Here is an 18135-nt window from a genome sequence, read left to right as displayed (position 1 = left end):
GTTTGGTTTTTGATTTCAACATCCATTATTTCCCTCTTTCTTGAAAATATAATGTTTACATTTTCATCTTTATTTTTCATGTTTACGATATATTATATTTAAAATTAAATACATATGGCGTGAAATTGGTCCCATAGAAAACTCTCCCATTCCTGGGTCAGATTGGGGTGGCAGGTGGTTCGTGTTGGGACTGTAACTGAAAGGTTGCTGGATGGAATCCCTAAACTGACAAGGTTCAAATCTGTCGTTCTGAACAAGGGTCAGACTGTTCCATGGTAGGCCATCATTGTAAATAAGAATTTGTTCTTAACTGAATTGTCTAGATAAATGAGGAAGAAAGGACCGACTTGTAGGAAACTATGCCTCCAGCAGGTGGTGTAGTTTCGCTCACCAAGCAAGGAGTTTTGCATGGAGGTCAATCAGTGTCGATTTTGGTCAACAAAAAAATAGATGGCTTATTTGCTATGTATTTATTTGCTATGTGAGGCTTATTTGACCCAATAGAAGTTTCCTAAGCATGTAGATAGGACACGTGACATCCCCACAACTTTGAGAAAAAACACTTTATATCGGAGTTCGAGATGTCCATGCAAATAGAATGAGGCAAGATGCACAGCATCTTTCTCCACAGTATACAAAAAAAAGATTTCAACATCCATTATTTCACCTTTCCTTGAAAATATCATGTTTACATTTTCAACTTTATTTTCCATGTTTATGATTTATTTCATTTTAAATTCAATACATGCAATTGGCCCCATACTTTTGATTCATCTCGCTCTGTTGAAACAGAGCACAAACTCTCGCGATCTTTCCGTGCTTTGTGAACAGCCTCTCGGTCTGGCCGCAAATAAGCTGCTTGCGCATCTCAGCTGACGCGGCGGGAACGGGGAGAGCTCGAGACCCTGGCGGAGGTGAGTTGTGTTTCCGGTAATAAAGAGTCTCTAACTTCATGATAGATAGTGTTAGAGTACATGGTACTGAGAGTTACAGCTCCGTGTCACTTAGCTGCGCTCCGCTGTGAAACAGGGTGTCTGACAGGGCTGAATAAGGAGAAGAGACCGCTGGTCTGCAACTAGTCACGGAGAATTGTCCTTCCTCTCTCCATCCCAGCCCGAATCTCCTTTCCCTAACATGTGTATGCATCTAACCCACACCCTTATAAGTATGTATATTCATCAGTCGCAGCTCGATCCGTTTCTAAACAGCTCCTGATGTAAAGCCCGTTCTGTTCGCTCCTCGCCTTGCGCTGTGAAAGGCGACATTGTATTCGCGAGACCCAACCGGGCTGCTGCTGCTGCACGTGACTAAACCCCGCTGTAATAACGGTATATCTGAACCCATAACCTCACCCATCTGCTCTTATATCATCTAGCTGAAGGTGAGACGTGTGTGTGTCAGTCAGTCCCATGTTTCCTATGTGAGTTGTGTGGAACAGTGAGTGAAGGAATAGGACTAATAGTCTTATTTCTTCCTGGAGCATACAGACTCCTCCCCTCTCTCCTCTCCCCCACTCTCCTTTCCTCCCTTTTATCCTCCTCTCTCCAGTCCTTTCCTCTCCTGTCCTCTTCTCACCTCTCCTCATCTCTCCTCCTCTCATCTCTCCTCCCCTCCTCTCCCTTGTCCTCTCCTCCCTTTTATCCTCCTCTCTCCTCCTTTCCTCTCATCTCCTTTCGTCTCTCCTCCTCTCATCTCTTCTGTCCTCCTCATCTCTCCACTCTCTTCCTCTTCTCCTCTCTCCTGTCTTCCTCCCTCTTCTCTCCTCTGCTTCTGACTACAGAATTGTGTGTGTACATCTCTACAGGAAGAGGAAGTGACACACTATAGCTGCAGAGTTCCATATTTAGAATGGTTGGAAAATAACTGAAGCTCTGTGTTTTAACACAGAGAACACTTCAGAAGAGATAGTAATTACTATTCCATCTTTTTATCTGAGAGGGGCAGATGCAACAACAACTGCAATAGCAAGAACAGTAGGAAAAATATCACTCGTAAAACATCTATAAAAAGAATAATAATTGGAATGACAGCCACAACCTTTTATTATTAGTAGTAATAGGTTATAGGTCCTTAGTGTGCCTGTGCGTATGTACCAGGGTTTCCGTTAGGGAAATGTGTCTCTGGACCCATATGCATTGGTTGGTAATCTGATTATGGCATCCACCCACAGAATCACATTTACATTATGGTAGTTCACCCACAGTGCTCAGAATGACAGAATTACATTTACATTATGGTAGTTCACCCACAGTGCTCAGAATGACAGAATTACATTTACATTATGGTAGTTCACCCACAGTGCTCAGAATGACAGAATTACATTTACATTATGGTAGTTCACCCACAGTGCTCAGAATGACAGAATTACATTTACATTATGGTAGTTCACCCACAGTGCTAATTCACCCACAGTGCTCAGAATGACAGAAATCACATTTACATTATGGTAGTTCACCCACAGTGCTCAGAATGACAATGCTATTTACATTATGGTAATTCATTTTGGCAGACCATGCAACTCCAGGATGCAATGAAGTCCTTCTTACCAAATTCCGATGCACTTTGAAGAAGTTAGAGTAACTGTCCACGTTTACTTTTCCTCAGCCAACGGCAGCAAAATCACTAGTCTGTCACAGTACTGTCCCCAATAGTACAGAAGTGTACCTATTCTATTGGTCAGCTCGTCATTCTGTGAGAAAAATAAATAGCCTATTCCAAACAAACTCTGGGACAGTTGTGGGACAATAGATCCCAAATTCATACCAGTAAGCCTAGGCTACATCCCAAAACGTATTTAAAAGTATTGAGGCTGATGCAACAGATCAAAACATTTTTTTTTTAAAATATTGATAAAATATTGACTGCTAATATGACCAGGATTATCATCAACTAGCATGGGATGCTAATATGACTAGGATTGTGCCTTTGGCTACTGTAAAATTAAAGAAAATGTATTTGAAAACTAATACAACACGAGTGAAATAGGTTACTGGTTTCAATGTCATATGGAAATCTTTATTTTTATTTTTTTACATTTTAGTCATTTAGCAGATGCTCTTTTCCAGAGCAATTAGTGTTAAGTTCCTTGCTCAAGGGCACATCAATAGGTTTTTCACCTAGTTGGCTCGGGATTCAAACCAGCAACCTTTCGGTTACAGGCCCAATGCTCTTATCCACTCAGCTACCTGCCGCCCTAAAATAAATGCCTCCACATTTATAGAAATGGATTTTGGCTCGGCTACTTTGAAGCAAAGTGCCTCATAATTTGAAGTAAAACGTTAAGGTTTCACACAATTAAGTATGTTTTTAAAATGCATTCTGCCTCCAGCTCATTGCAGTGGTGTGTGACATGCTGAAGCCTACGTACCTAAGCACTTGAATGGAGAATGGGAAGAGCGCTTCAATAACCAGTTAAGAAATAAAAATAGTAGCTCTGTAGCTCTATTTTATCCTTGAGATGTTGATGCTTTGTTTCTAAATGTCAGCAAATGTTTTATGGCTTCATAGCATTGTTGCTGAGGCAGGTCTGGCATATCACACAGACCGGTACTGGCTGTCTAGCTACATAAGTTAGCTGGATAGTTATCTGAAGTAGTGGGCAACTGCTATCAGGTTGTCGTGTTATTATCAGATTTAGCCTGTTCCACCGTTTGCAGAATGCATACTGGCATTTCAGTCAAGGGAATCTGGACACAATGTGGACAAAGTAGACACATTTAAATGTAGGTGTAGATCCATGACGTGTCGGAATTCAATGATCAGAATACAAAAGCTGCATGAACTGTCAAGTCTAGACACGGCCAGAGAGAGCATGCAGGCTGTGCAGCAGGGCTAGCTTGTGTGTGTGTGTATTTGGTGTTGCTATACTTCGCAAGTGGTCCTAGTGCAAGTGTGTATTAGAGTCAAATATATGCCGCGGACCAAATAACCCCCCAATCATATTCAAGACAAATATTCTGCAGACCGACAAGCATTCCTCCATGGACCGGCGCCGGTCCACATACCTGGGTTTGATAAAGACTGCTCGAGTAGATTTAATGAAACATGATGTTTATCCTGCGCATCTTTTACAGCATGTCATTGCTTGCCTCGTTGCTCCAGTGGTTTGCAAGTGATTTCCATTTTTCTAATGCTGTCAATTCTTTTGGGTCTTCTTTTTCACTGTGCTCATCTCTCTGTCTGTCCTGTGCAACTATTTGCAATGCATCAGTGCAACAATGTTATCATGAGCGGCCAAAGTGATCACACCATCTCCTTTCCCAGACAGTTCATTTGACCTGATACTGTAGGCCTATTTTACATTCAGTTGACCTTTCGCTAAGCACTGCCCAGAATGTTGGGGAACCAATGGCTGTGCTCCGTTTGATAGCAACTGGCACTAACAATTCTTACCAGTGCTGCTAATGTAATGACCATATATCCATATATGTCCATATATTTAGTTACTTTGTCCCTATATTTAGTTACTTTGTTCCTATATTTAGCAACATTTCAGACCCTTCCAATGACTTTGTCCCTATATTTTGTTACTTTGTCCCTATATTTAGTTACTTTGTTCCTATATTTAGCAACTTTAGACCCTTCCAATGACTTTGTCCCTATATTTAGTGACTTCTCAGACCCTTCCAGTGACTTTGTCCCTATATTTAGTTAGTTTGTCCCTATATTTAGTTACTTTGGCCCTATATTTAGTTACTTTGGCCCTATATTTAGTTACTTTGTCGCTATATGTAATGACTTGTCCTTTTATTTATTTACTTTGTCGCTATTTGTAATGACTTGTCCCTATATTTTGTTACTTTGTCCCTATATTTTGTTACTTTGTCGCTATATGTAATGACTTGTCCCTATATTTAGTTACTTTATCGCTATATTTAGCAACTTTTCAGACCCTTCCAATGACTTTGTCCCTATATTTAGCAACTTTGTCACTATAGTTAGCGACTTTTTCTCATGATTGGGTAATTATTGGAGTTAGGTGTGTTAGCTGGGGCAAAACTGATACCAATCAGGCCCTGAGGACTGGAATTGCCCACCCCTGCACGAGCACCTAGGCTTGTGCTTGAGAGATTGTTTATGAGATCTTTGGTAATTTTCTATAATGTCTGCAACGTGAAGTGAGTCATTATTAGTGAATGTGCATTAAGCATGATTCTTGTTTTAATTGTGATAATAAAAAAAGGGCATTTTCGTAGACAAACTTGAAATCCAGACCAGCAAAAAGAAGGTTAAACTATTTGGATAAATTAATTAAATTATTAATTTCACAAGTCCTGAATTCAGTGTGTGTGTTCTAGAGGTCGAACGATTCTGATTTTTCAACGCCGATACCGATTATTGGAGGACCAAAAAAAGCCGATACTGATTAATCGGACGATTTTTATATATATATTTGTATTAATGACAATTACAACAATACTGAATGAACACTTTTATTCTTACTTAATATAATAGATCAATAAAATCAATTTAGTCTCAAATAAATAATGAAACATGTTCAATTTGGTTTAAATAATGCAAAAACAAAGTGTTGGAGAAGAAAGTAAAAGTGCAATATGTGCCATGTAAGAAAGCTAATGTTTAAGTTCCTTGCTCAGAACATGAGAACATATGAAGGCTGGTGGTTCCTTTTAACATGAGTCTTCAATATTCCCAGGGAAGAAGTTTTAGGTTTTGTTCCACCCTGACCTTAGTTATCTTTGTTTTCTTTATTATTTTGGTTAGGTCAGGATGTGACGAGGGTGCTGTGTGTGTTTTTGTCTTGTCTAGGGTTTTTGTACATCTATGGGGTTTTAGTATGTCAAGGTAAATGTAGGTCTATGGTGGCCTGAATTCATTCCCAATCAGAGGCAGCTGTTTATCGTTGTCTCTGATTGGGGATCCTATTTAGGTTGCCATTTGCCGTTTTGGGTTTGTGGGTTATTGTCGATGTGTAGTTGCCTGTCAGCACTCGGTTTATATAGCGTCATGGTTATTTTGTTTAGTGTTCTTTCTTTATTAAAATAAGTATGTATTCATATCACGCTGCGCCTTGGTCTCATCAATACGACAAGGTTGTAGTTATTATAGGACTATTTCTCTCTATACCATTTGTATTTCATATACCTTTGACTATTGGATGTTCTTATAGGCACTATAGTATTGCCAGCCTAATCTCAGGAGTTGACAGGCTTGAAGTCATAAACAGCTCAATGCTTGAAGCACAGCGAAGAGCTGCTGGCAAACGCAGGAAAGTGCTGTTTGAATGAATGCTTACGAGCCTGCTGCTGCCTACCACCACTTAGTCAGACTGCTCTATCATAGATTTAATTATAACAACACACAGAAATACGAGCCTTCGGTCATTAATATGTTCAAATCCGGAAACTATCATTTTGAAAACAAAACATTAATTATTTCAGTGAAAACGGAACCGTTCTGTATTTTATCTAACGGGTGGCATCCCTAAGTCTGAATATTGCTGTTACATTGCACAACCTTTAATGTTATGTCATAATTATGTACAATTCTGTCAAATTAATTACGGTCTTTGTTAGGAAGAAATGGTCTTCACACAGTTGGCAACGAGCCAGGCAGCCCAAATTGCTGCATTTACCCTGACTCTGCTTGCACAGAATGCAAGAGAAGTGACACAATTTCCTAGTTAATAGAAATTCATGTTAGCAGGCAATATGAACAAAATATGCAGGTTTAAAAATATATACTTGTGTATTGATTTTAAGAAAGGCATTGATGTTTATGGTTAGGCACACATTGATGCAACGACAGTGCTTTTTTTCGTGAATTCGCTTGTTAAATCATCCCCCGTTTGGCGAAGTAGGCTGTGATTCGATGCTAAATTAACAGGCACCTCATAGATTATATGCAACGCAGGACAAGCTAGATAAACTAGTAATATCATCAACCATGTGTAGTTGTGAAGATTGATTGTTTTTAATAAGATAAGTTTAATGCTAGCTAGCAACTTACCTTGGCTCCTAGCTGCACTCGTGTAACAGGTAGTCAGCCTGCCACGCAGTCTCCTTGTGGAGTGCAATATAATCGGCGTCCAAAAATGCAGATTCCCGATTGTTATGAAAACTTGAAATTTGGCCCTGATTAATCGGCCATTTCGATTAATGGGTCAACCTCTAGTGTGTTTGTGTAACAGTGTTTGTGTAACAGTCTATGTTCTCTGCTGCTTGTGTTAAGGGTGTCAACATGGGGAAGTGGAGGTGGTTCCGTGTCTCTCTGGTTCTGGGTTCAGTCTTTATGATCCTGTTGATTATTCTCTACTGGGACGACGTTGGAGCCTCTCACCTCTACCTGCCCCCCCTCTCCCCCCGGCCCGCCCCTCACCACTCCCCCACACACCCAACCCCCTCCTTCCTCTCCGACATCAATGCCTTCGTAAACCAGTTCCTGGAGGGAACCAATGATCCTACAGATTCCGCCCCCCCCCAGACTCTGCCAACCAGTCAGAGCACGCTGAGGAGCGGTATGTTCCCCGGAGGGAGTGGAAAGTCCATCTGACGCCCATCGACCCCGAGAAACGACTAGGACAGGTAATCCTAACCCTCCCTCTCAATGCAATTCAATGTAAGGGCTCTGTTGGCATGGGAAACATATGTTTACATTGCCAAAGCAAGTGAAGTAGATAATAAACAAAAGTGAAATAAACAATACAAATTTACAGTAAACATTACACTCACAAAAGTTAAAAAGAATAAAGACATTTCAAATGTCTTATTATTTGCAAATAGTTAAAGTACAAAAGGGAAAATAAATCAAACTTAAATGTGTTTGTTCTTCACTGGTTTCCCTTTTCTTGTGGCAACAGGTCACACATCTTGCTGCTGTGATGGCGCACTGGTATTTCACCCAGTAGATATGGGAGTTTATCAAAATTGGGTTTGTTTTTTAATTCTTTGTAGGTCTGTGTTTAATCTGAGGGAAATATGTCTCTCTAATATGGTCATACATTGGGCAGGAGGTTAGGAAGTGCAGCTCAGTTTCCACCTCATTTTGTGGGCAGTGAGCACATAGCCTGTCTTCTCTTGAGAGCCTGGTCTGCCTACGGCGTCCTTTCTCAATAGCAAGGCTATGCTCACTGAGTCTGTACATAGTCAAAGCTTTCCTTAAGTTTGTGTCAGTCACAGTGGTCAGGTATTCTGCCTCAGTGCTCTCTGTTTAGGACCAAATAGCATTCCAGTTTGCTCTGTTTTTTTGTTAATTCTTTCCAATGTGTCAAGTAATTATCTTTTTGTTTTCTCATGATTGGGTCTAATTGTGTTGCTGTCCTGGGACTCAGTGGGGTCTGTTTGTGTTTGTGAACAGAGTCGCAGAACCAGCTTGCTTAGGGGACTCTTCTCCAGATTCATCTCTCTGTAGATGATGTCTTTGTTATGGAAGGTTTGGGAATTGCTTCCTTTTAGGTGGTTGTAGAATTTAACAGCTCTTTTCTGGATTTTGATAATTAGCAGGTATCAGCCTAATTCTGCTCTGCATACATTACTCTGCATGTTTTACGCTGTACAGGATGTTTTTGCAGAATTCTGCATGCATGTCTCAATTTGGTGTTTGTCTCATTTTGTGTATTCTTGGTTGGTGAGCAGACCCCAGACCTCACAACCATAAAGGACAATGGGTTCTATAACATGATTCAAGTATTTTTAGCCAGATCCTAATTGGGATTTTAAATGGTATGTTCCTTTTTATGGTATAGAAGGCTCTTCTTGCCTTGTCTCTCAGATCGATCACAGCTCTGTGACACTGATGTTTAGGCCGTGTTATGTATAGTTTTTTGTGTGCTCTAGGGCAACGGTGTCTAGCTGGAATTTTTATTTGTGGTCCTGTCAACTGGACCTTTTTTGGAACACCATTATTTTTGTCTTACTGAGATTTACTGTCAGGGCCCAGGTCTGACAGAATCTGTGCAGAAGATCTTGGTGCTGCTTTAGGCCCTCCTTGTTTGGGGACAGCACCAGATCATCAGCAAACAGTAGACATTTGACCTCAGATTCTAGTAGGGTGAGGCCGGTTGCAGACTGTTCTAGTGCCCTCACCAATTCCTTGATACATATGTTGAAGAGGGTGGGGCTCAAGCTGCATCCCTGTCTCACTCCACAACCCCGTGGAAGGAAATTGATGTTTTTTTTGCCAATCTTAACTGCACACTTGTTTTTTGTGTACATAGATTTTATAATGTCTTGTTTTTTCCCCAACACCATTTTCCATCAATTTGTATAGCAGGCCCTCATACCAAATTAAGTCAAAGCTTTTTTGAAATCAACAAAGCATGAGAAGACTTTGCCTTTCTTTTAGTTAGTTTGTTTGTTAATTAGGGTATGCAGGGTGAATACGTGGTCTATCATACAGTAATTTGGTAAAAATACAATTGACATTTGCTCAATGCAGATGATTTTCCCAAGGTTGCTGTTGACAAATATCCCACAGTAGTTATTGGGGTCAAATTTGTTTCTCTCTCACCTCTCACTCTTGTTTTCATGCCTGTCGCTCTCTCCCCCCTCCGCTCTCTCCCCACTCTCTCTCTTTTCAGGAGAGAAGGCGGCAGCGTCTCCATGACCTCTGTCACCATGGTGATGACCTGGCTTTTCCGGGGAAGAACCGTTCGTTTGACGACATCCCCAACAGGGAGCTGGATCACCTGATCGTCGACGACCGCCACGGTATCATATACTGCTACGTCCCCAAGGTACACACACACACACACACACAAACGGCCACGGGCTCATATTGTTTTATTTAACCTTTATTTAACCAGGCAAGTCAGTTCAGAACAAATTCTTAACTGACCTATTTACAATGATGGCCAAACCCGGACGACGCTGTGCCAATTGTGCGCCGCCCTATGGGACTCCCAATCACGGCCAGTTGTGATACAGCCTGGATTCGAACCTGTAGTGACGCCTCTAATCAAATCAAATATGTTCATGAAGCCATTTTTACACCAGCCTAAAACCCCAAACAGCAAGCAATGCAGATGTAGAAGCACAGTGGCTAGGAAAAACTCCCTAGAAAGGCCAGAACCTAGGAAGAAACCTAGAGAGGAACCAGGCTGTGAGGGGTGGCCAGTCCTCTTCTGGCTGTGCTGTGTGGAGATTATAACAGTACATGGCCAAGTTGTTCAAATGTTCATAATGACCAGCAGGGTCAAATAATAATCATCACAGTGGTTAGCTCCTGAGGTGCTGACCTGTTGCACCCCCTGATTATTATTAATTGACCCTGCTGGTCATCTATGAACGTTTGAACATCTTGGACACCTTGGTCATAATCTTCACCCGTCACAGCCAGAAGAGGACTGAACACCCCTCACAGCCTGGTTCCTCTCTAGGTTTCTTCCTAGGTTCTGGCCTTTCTTGGGAGTTTTTCCTAGCCACCGTGCTTCTACATCTGCATTGCTTGCTGTTTGGGGTTTTAGGCTGGGTTTCTGTATAGCACCTTGTGATATCGGCTGATGTATGAAGGGCTTTATAAATACATTTGATTGATTGATAGAGGGTTTAACAGGTCAGCACCTCAGGAGTAAATGTCAGTTGGCTTTTCATAGCCGAGCATTCAGAGTTAGAGACAGCAGGTGCGGTAGAGAGCGAGAGTTAAACAAATAAATAAATAAAGTCTGGACAAGGTAGCAGGTCAGGTGAACAGGTCAGGGTCTCAGCACTGAGATGCAGTGCCTCAGACCGCTGTGCCACTCGGAGTCAAACCCACCACTGGTGTGCTTGGCCAAAGAGCTCTATTTTTATGTCATCTGACCATTGCACAGGTTCCAATCCAAGTTCCAATGCCGTTTAGCAATCTCCAGGCGTTTACATTTTTAAGGTGACATAAAAGTAGAGGTCTTTGGCCAGGTCTTTGGCCATGCACACCAGTGGAGTTGAAAGAAAGATGCAGAAAAGAAGCCCATACCTACTGTCCAATGTGGTGCTGGGTCTTACTTGGCTGTGTAGGGATTAGAAGAAGGAGAGTGATGGAGTAATGCATTAGATGACCTGGCCTCCACAATCACCCCACCTCAACCAATTGAGATGGTTTGGGATGAGTTGGAATGCAGAGTGAAGGAAAATCAGCCAACAAGTGCTCAGCATATGTGGGACCTCCTTCAATACGGTTGGAAAAGCATTCCTCATGAAGCTGGTGGAGAGAATGCCAAGAGTGTGCAAAGCTATGCAAAGGGTGGCTACAATAGAAAATATATTTTGATTTGTTTAACACTTTTTTTGGTTACTACGTCGTTCCATATGTGTTATTTTATAGTTTTGATGTTTTCACTATTATTGTACAATATAGAAAATAGTAAAATAAAGAAAAACCCTTGAATGAATAGGTGTGTCCAAACTTTTGACTGGTACTGTATACAGTGGGGCAAAAAAGTATTTAGTCAGCCACCAATTGTGCAAGTTCTCCCACTTAAAAAAGATGAGAGAGGCCTGTAATTTTCATCATAGGTACACTTCAACTATGACAGACAAAATGAGAGAGAAAAAATCCAGAAAATCACATTGTAGGAGTTTTAATGAATTTATTTGCAAATTATTGGTTGAAAATAAGTTTTTGGTCACCTACAAACTAGCAAGATTTCTGGCACTCACAGACCTGTAACTTCTTCTTTAAGAGGCTCCTCTGTCCTTCACTCGTTACCTGTAATTAATGGCACCTGTTTGAACTTGTTATCAGTATAAAAGACACCTGTCCACAAGACTGAATCTGCAATAGGTAAGCAGCTTGGTTTGAAGAAATCAACTGTGGGAGCAATTATTAGGAAATGGAAGACATACAAGACCACTGATAATCTTCCTCGATCTGGGGCTCCAAGCAAGATCTCACCCCGTGGGGTCAAAATGATCACAAGGACAGTGAGAAGAACAGTGAGCAAAAATCCCAGAACCACACGAGGGGACCTAGTGAATGACCTGCAGAGAGCTGGGACCAAAGTAAAAAAGCCTACCATCATTAACACACTACGCCGCCAGGGACTCAAATCCTGCAGTGCCAGACGTGTCCCCCTGCTTAAGCCAGTACATGTCCAGGCCCGTCTGAAGTTTGCTAGAGAGCATTTGGATGATCCAGAAGAAGATTGGGAGAATGTCATATGGTCAGATGAAACCAAAATATAACTTTTTGGTAAAAACTCAACTCGTGGTGTTTGGAGGACAAAGAATGCTGAGTTGCATCCAAAGAACACCATACCTACTGTGAAGCATGGGGGTGGAAACATCATGCTTTGGGGCTGTTTTTCTGCAAAGGGACCAGGACAACTGATCCGTGTAAAGGAAAGAATGAATGGGGCCATTTATCGTGAGATTTTGAGTGAAAATCTCCTTCCATCAGCAAGGGCATTGAAGATGAAACGTGGCTGGGTCTTTCAGCATGACAATGATCCCAAACACACCGCCCGGGCAACTAAGGAGTGGCTTCGTAAGAAGCATTTCAAGGTCCTGGAGTGGCCTAGCCAGTCTCCAGATCTCAACCCCATAGAAAATCTTTGGAGGAAGTTGAAAGTCCATGTTGCCCAGCAACAGCCCCAAAACATCACTGCTCTAGAGGAGACCTGCATGGAGGAATGGGCCAAAATACCAGCAACAGTGTGTGAACCTTGTGAAGACTTACAGAAAACGTTTGACCTCTGTCATGGCCAACAAAGGGTATATAACAAAGTATTGAGAAACTTTTGTTATTGACCAAATACTTATTTTCCACCATAATTTGCAAATAAATTGATTAAAAATCCTACAATGTGATTTTCTGGATTTTTTTTTTCTCATTTTGTCTGTCATTGTTGAAGTGTACCTATGATGACAATTACAGGCCTCATCTTTTTAAGTGGGAGAACTTGCACAATTGATTGCTGACTAAATACTTTTTTGCCCCACTGTATATTGTATGTATATTTATATTATTATTTATATTGACTGTAGGTGGCGTGTAGTAACTGGAAGAGGATCATGATCGTGCTCAGTGAGAGTCTGCTCCAGGAGGGAGTTCCGTACAGGGACCCTCTGGCGGTTCCTCAGGAGATGGTCCACAACAGCAGCCTCCACTTCACCTTCAACAAGTTCTGGAAACGCTACGGGAAGTTCTCACGACACCTGATGAAGGTCAGTTCACTTCTAATCTCTTACCTCTAACATGAACCCTGATGGTGGTCAGTTAACAGCTGACACGAACCCTGATGGTGGTCAGTTAACAGCTGACACGAACCCTGATGGTGGTCAGTTAACAGCTGACACGAACCCTGATGGTGGTCAGTTAACAGCTGACACCCGATGGTGGTCAGTTAACAGCTGACACGAACCCTGATGGTGGTCAGTTAACAGCTGACACGAACCCTGATGGTGGTCAGTTAACAGCTGACACGAACCCTGATGGTGGTCAGTTAACAGCTGACACGAACCCTGATGGTGGCAGTGCACAGCTGGCACATTTGGTTTAATTTATTATATAAAGCTGAAAGTGGTGTATTCAGTGCATTTGGAAAGTATTCAGACCACTTTTTCCACATTTTGTTACGTTACAGCCTTATTCTAAAATGGATTAAATTGTTTTTTCCCCCTCATCAATCTACACACAATACCCCATAATGACATCACAATACCCCATAATGACAAAGCAAAAAACAGTTTTAGAAATTTGTGCAAATATTTTAAAAATAAAACTTCAATGTAATTTAAATAAGTTTCCAGACCCTTTACTCAGTACTTTGTTGAAGCACCTTTGGCAGCGATTACATCGTACAGTCTTCCTGGGTATGATGCTACAACCTTGGCACACCTGTATTTGGAGAGTTTCTCCCATTCTTCTCTGCAGATCCTCTCAAGCTCTGTCAGGTTGGATGGGGAGCGTTGCTGCACAGCTATTTTCAGGTCTCTCCAGAGATATTCGATCAGGTTCAAGTCCGGGCTCTGGCTGGGCCACTTAAGGACATTCAGAGATTGTCCCGAAACCCCTCCTGCGTTGTCTTGGCTGTGTGCTTAGGGTCGTTGTCCCGTTGGAAGGTGAACCTTCACCCCAGTCTGAAGTCCTGAGCGCTCTGGAGCAGGTTTTCATCAATGATTTCTCTGTACTTTGCACAGTTCATCTTTCCCTCGATCCTGACTAGTCTCCCAGTCCCTGCCGCTGACAAACATCCCCACAGCATATGATGCTGCCACCACCGTGCTTCACTGTAGGGATGGTGCCACCACTGTGCTTCACTGTAGGGATGGTGCCTCCAGACGTGACGCTTGGCAGTCAGGCCAAAAAGTTCAATCTTGGATTCATCAGAGAATCTTGTTTCTCATGGTCTGAGAGTCTTTAGGTGCCTTTTGGCAAACTCCAAGTGGGCTGTCATGTGCCTTTTAATGAGAAGTGGCTTCCGTCTGGCCACTCTATCATAAAGGCCTGATTTGTTGGAGTGCTGCAGAGATGGTTGTCCTTCTGGAAGGTTCTCCCATCTCCACAGACGAACTCTGGAGTTCTTTCAGAGTGACCATCGGGTTCTTGGTCACCTCTTTGACCAAGGCCCTTCTTCCCCGATTGCTCAGTTGGCCGGGCGGCCAGTTCCAGGAAGAGTCTTGGTGGTTCCAAACTTCTTCCATTTCAGAATGATGGAGGACACTGTGTTCTTGGGGACCATCAATACGGCAGAAATGTTTTGGTTCCCTTCCCCAGATCTGTTTCTCAAGACTATCCTGTCTCGGAGCTCTACGGACAATTCCTTCAACCTCATGGCTTGGTTTCTGCTCTGACATACACTGTGGGACCTTATATAGACAGGTGTGTGCCTTTCCAAATCCTGTCCAATCAATTGAATTCATCACAGCGGGACTCCAATAAAGTTGTAGAAACATCTCAAGGATGACCAATGGAAACAGGATTCACCTGAGCTCAATTTCAAGTCTCATAGCGAAGGGTCTGAATACTTATTATAAATAAGGTATATCTGTTTTTATTTGTAGTATATTTTAAAACATTTCTAAAAACCTGTATCAACTTGTACCTTTGTCATTATGGGGTATTGTGATGTCATTATGGGGTATTGTGTGTAGATTGAGGGGGGAAAACATATTGAATCCATTTTTAAAATAAGGCTGCAACGTAACAGAATGTGAATACTTTCCAAATGCACTGTGTATTTGTTTTGAAGGTGGTTTTAATAAAGGTGGTTTTGTTTGTTGTCAAGGTGAAGCTCCAGAAGTACACTAAGTTCCTGTTCGTCAGAGATCCGTTCGTCCGCCTCATCTCAGCGTATCGGAACAAGTTTGAGCAGCCCAACGAGGAGTTCTACCGCCGATTCGCTCTGCTCATGCTCCGTCGCTATGGTAACCACTCTGAACCTCCCGCGGCAGTGGGCGACGCGTTTCCTGCGGGAATCCGGCCCTCCTTCTCAGAGTTCGTCCAATACCTACTGGACCCCAAGACGGAGAGCGACGCCCCCTTCAACGAGCACTGGAGACAGGTCTACCGGCTATGCCACCCCTGTCAAATACAGGTAATATATGAAAATACTAGATTATTATCCAATGTCTAAGAATAAGTATTTTGGCAGAAGTAAGGGCCAACAAGATCCACCTTCTTGTGAAAGAAGAGTGAACTCTGTTATCTAACTCTAATGTAGAGCCCAACATTCTGCATTTATCAGACCAGCAAACATCAGTCCCCACTACTTTACAAATAACATGGATTCTACTATTCTACCAGTGCAGTAGAGGGATGGGTCCTTAAGATAGGACTGATTGATCCTGTGGCTCAGCTGCATCTCCAACAGCCATTCAGCAAGCTTGTATAAATGTGTTACCCATTTCTTTCTAGGTTGTATTGAACATGTTCAGTCATAAGGACCATTCATCAGAGGACATGTCACTGTGTAAATCTGCTTCCCATTGTTTTTTCACCTTTGCCAATGGGTCAGCCATTTCATCTAGTAGACAAGAATATAAGGGAAGTCAAGCCTTTTCTATTATTTTGTTTAAGCAGCAACCTTTCAATTGGGTTGGTAGTCAGACAACTCTGCAATTGTAGGGATTTCCAAAACTTGTGTCTTGGGGCAAATCAAATGTTACAGACAGATGTTCAAAGATATCAATTGTGGACCTGTCAACAAAACAAATTGTATTTCTATGAAAACTACCCCTGTCTACTGAGGGTAAATATTGGTATTTTATTTGTAAAAACCAGTATCCCCTTTGTTATTATGGGTTATTGTGTGTAGATTGATGAGGCAAATGATGTTGCAAAAGCAGCAGCTACTCTTCCTGGGGTCCACACAGAGCACACAGCACAGAACACACAGCACAGCACACAGCACACAGCACAGAACACACAGCACACAGCACAGAACACACAGCACAGAACACACAGCACAGAACACACAGCACAGAACACAGAATATGATACAGAACGTTGATAGACAAGAACAGCTCAAGGACAGAACTACATACATTTAAAAATGGCACACACAGCCTACATATCGATACATACACACACACACACTATCTAGGTCCAATAGGGGAGAGCCGTTGCGTTATCTGTTTCTTGAAACTAGGTTTGCTGTTCATTCTCTCACTATGAGACGGAAAGGGATACTGTTAACAAAGAAGAAAACAGACTGATGCTGGTGCGTGCTAGTCAATTTGTTTGGGTTAACTTTCTCTCTCTCTCTCCCCCTCTCTTCCAGTATGACTTTGTGGGTCAGCTGGAGACGGTTGAGGAGGATGCTGAACAGCTGCTGAGGGTTTTGAAGGTGGACAACGTGGTTGACTTCCCCCCCTCTCACAGGAACCACACGGCCAGCAGCTGGCAGGAGGACTGGTTCAACAGGGTGCCCCTAGTGGCCAGGAGGGGTCTCTACAGGCTGTATGAACCAGACTTCAGACTGTTTGGCTACTCCAGACCAGACTCCCTGCTAGACTGACTGACTACAACTACACTCAGAAAAAATGGCTTTTCTAAAAGGGCTCTTTTCTTGTCCCCATAGGAGAACCCTTTTGGTCCCAGGTATAACTTTTTGGTGGTGAAACAGGTTCTACTTAGAACCTTTTTAGTGATGAAACTGTTCCACGTAGAACCTTGAATTAATTAAACCGTTCTACTTGGAACCAAAAATAGCTATTGTCAGTGGGTTCTCCTATGGGGAAAATCGAAGAATCCTTTATGGTTCCAGGTTGTACATTCTTTTCTAAGACCAGCCAGACCAGAGTGCTGCATCTTCTGCTCTTGTTCTGGACTCAGCAGGAGAACAGAGGAAAGTTAGAGTTAGGTTCAACTTCCTTTGGAGAAGACTTGGACTCCTGACTGCTGGAACCCTGGTGGCTTTGATGTCATCATGGAACCCTGGTGTCTGTCATATCATCATGGAAACCTGGTGTCTGTCATGTCATCATGGAACCTTGGTGTCTGTCATGTCATCATGGAACCCTGGTGTCTGTCATGTCATCATGGAACCCTGGTGTCTGTCATGTCATCATGGAACCTTGGTGTCTGTCATGTCATCATGGAACCCCGGTGTCTGTCATGTCATCATGGAACCCTGGTGTCTGTCATGTCATCATGGAACCCTGGTGTCTGTCATGTCATCATGGGACCCCGGTGTCTGTCATGTCATCATGGAACCTTGGTGTCTGTCATGTCATCATGGAACCTTGGTGTCTGTCATGTCATCATGGAACCCTGGTGTCTGTCATGTCATCATGGAACCTTGGTGTCTGTCATGTCATCATGGAACCCTGGTGTCTGTCATGTCATCATGGAACCTTGGTGTCTGTCATGTCATCATGGAACCCTGGTGTCTGTCATGTCATCATGGAACCTTGGTGTCTGTCATGTCATCATGGAACCTTGGTGTCTGTCATGTCATCATGGAACCTTGGTGTCTGTCATGTCATCATGGAACCCCGGTGTCTGTCATGTCATCATGGAACCCTGGTGTCTGTCATGTCATCATGGAACCCTGGTGTCTGTCATGTCATCATGGAACCCTGGTGTCTGTCATGTCATCATGGAACCCTGGTGTCTGTCATGTCATCATGGAACCTTGGTGTCTGTCATGTCATCATGGAACCTTGGTGTCTGTCATGTCATCATGGAACCCCGGTGTCTGTCATGTCATCATGGAACCCTGGTGTCTGTCATGTCATCATGGAACCCTGGTGTCTG

At 42.6% G+C, this 18135-nt stretch overlaps 1 protein-coding gene across 1 annotated transcript; it reads left to right on the top strand.

Moving 5' to 3' along the window:
* The first annotated feature begins 689 nt into the window (after positions 1–689).
* On the top strand, positions 690–17572 carry LOC135529528 (carbohydrate sulfotransferase 12-like). The gene is given in 7 exon segments (XM_064958213.1): positions 690–914; positions 7192–7429; positions 7432–7544; positions 9539–9694; positions 12921–13100; positions 15164–15472; positions 16658–17572. Coding segments are annotated over 6 exon segments (1224 nt in total). The 5' UTR covers positions 690–914; positions 7192–7200; the 3' UTR covers positions 16895–17572.
* Positions 17573–18135: the final 563 nt, after the last annotated feature.

This window comes from Oncorhynchus masou, unplaced genomic scaffold, assembly GCF_036934945.1.
Source record: "Oncorhynchus masou masou isolate Uvic2021 unplaced genomic scaffold, UVic_Omas_1.1 unplaced_scaffold_1177, whole genome shotgun sequence".
Lineage (NCBI taxonomy): Eukaryota > Metazoa > Chordata > Actinopteri > Salmoniformes > Salmonidae > Oncorhynchus > Oncorhynchus masou.
The sequence above is the reverse complement of the archived record's forward strand: the minus strand, read 5'-3'. Positions and strand labels throughout refer to the sequence as shown.